The sequence below is a fragment of the Lottia gigantea genome, assembly GCF_000327385.1.
Source record: "Lottia gigantea unplaced genomic scaffold LOTGIsca_8841, whole genome shotgun sequence".
In the NCBI taxonomy this organism is placed as follows: domain Eukaryota; kingdom Metazoa; phylum Mollusca; class Gastropoda; family Lottiidae; genus Lottia; species Lottia gigantea.
The window spans coordinates 303-1,191 of NW_008710905.1; the positions used below are offsets into that span (position 1 = coordinate 303).

General features: G+C 28.3%; 1 protein-coding gene across 1 annotated transcript; it reads left to right on the forward strand.

Moving 5' to 3' along the window:
• Positions 1-243: 243 nt before the first annotated feature.
• Positions 244-432, forward strand: LOTGIDRAFT_148460 (hypothetical protein; the record flags this gene model as incomplete). Its single annotated transcript, XM_009068046.1, has 1 exon — positions 244-432. A coding segment is annotated over one exon (189 nt), but the record flags the coding sequence as incomplete, so codon positions are not given.
• Positions 433-889: the final 457 nt, after the last annotated feature.

The following is an 889-nucleotide window of genomic DNA, read 5'->3' on the forward strand; positions in this document are numbered from 1 at the left end:
AATAACTATCATACCATGGACATCACATATTAAATATCATACATCACAAAATAAGTATCATACCATGGACATCACATATTAAATATCATACATCACAAAATAAGTATCATACCATGGATATCACATATTAAATATCATACATCACAAAATAAGTATCATACCATGGATATCACATATTAAATATCATACTATTGACATCACAAATTAAGTGTCATACATCACAAAATAAGTATCATACCATGGACATCACATATTAAATATCATACATCACAAAATAAGTATCATACCATGGATGTCGCATATTATATATCATACCATGGACATCACAAATTAAATATCATACATCACAAAATAAGTATCATACCATGGACATCACATATTAAATATCATACATCACAAAATAAGTATCATACCATGGACATCACATATTAAATATCATACATCAAAAAATAAGTATCATACCATGGACATCACATATTAAATATCATACATCACAAAATAAGTATCATACCATGGACATCACATATTAAATATCATACATCACAAAATAAGTATCATACCATGGATATCACATATTAAATATCATACATCACAAAATAAGTATCATACCATGGATGTCGCATATTATATATCATACCATGGACATCACAAATTAAATATCATACATCACATAATAAATATCATACATCATACCATTGACGTCACATATGAAATATCATGCCACGGAGGTCACAAATTATCATACCAAAAAATTACAGAAATCACAAACAAAATATGATACCACGGACATAACATAAATACCACCGTATCATTAACATTAATTCTGTGTTACTGAGATTATCGGGTTTCCAGTGTGTTTTTGTCGCCTTTCTGTTGGGGCAACACAATT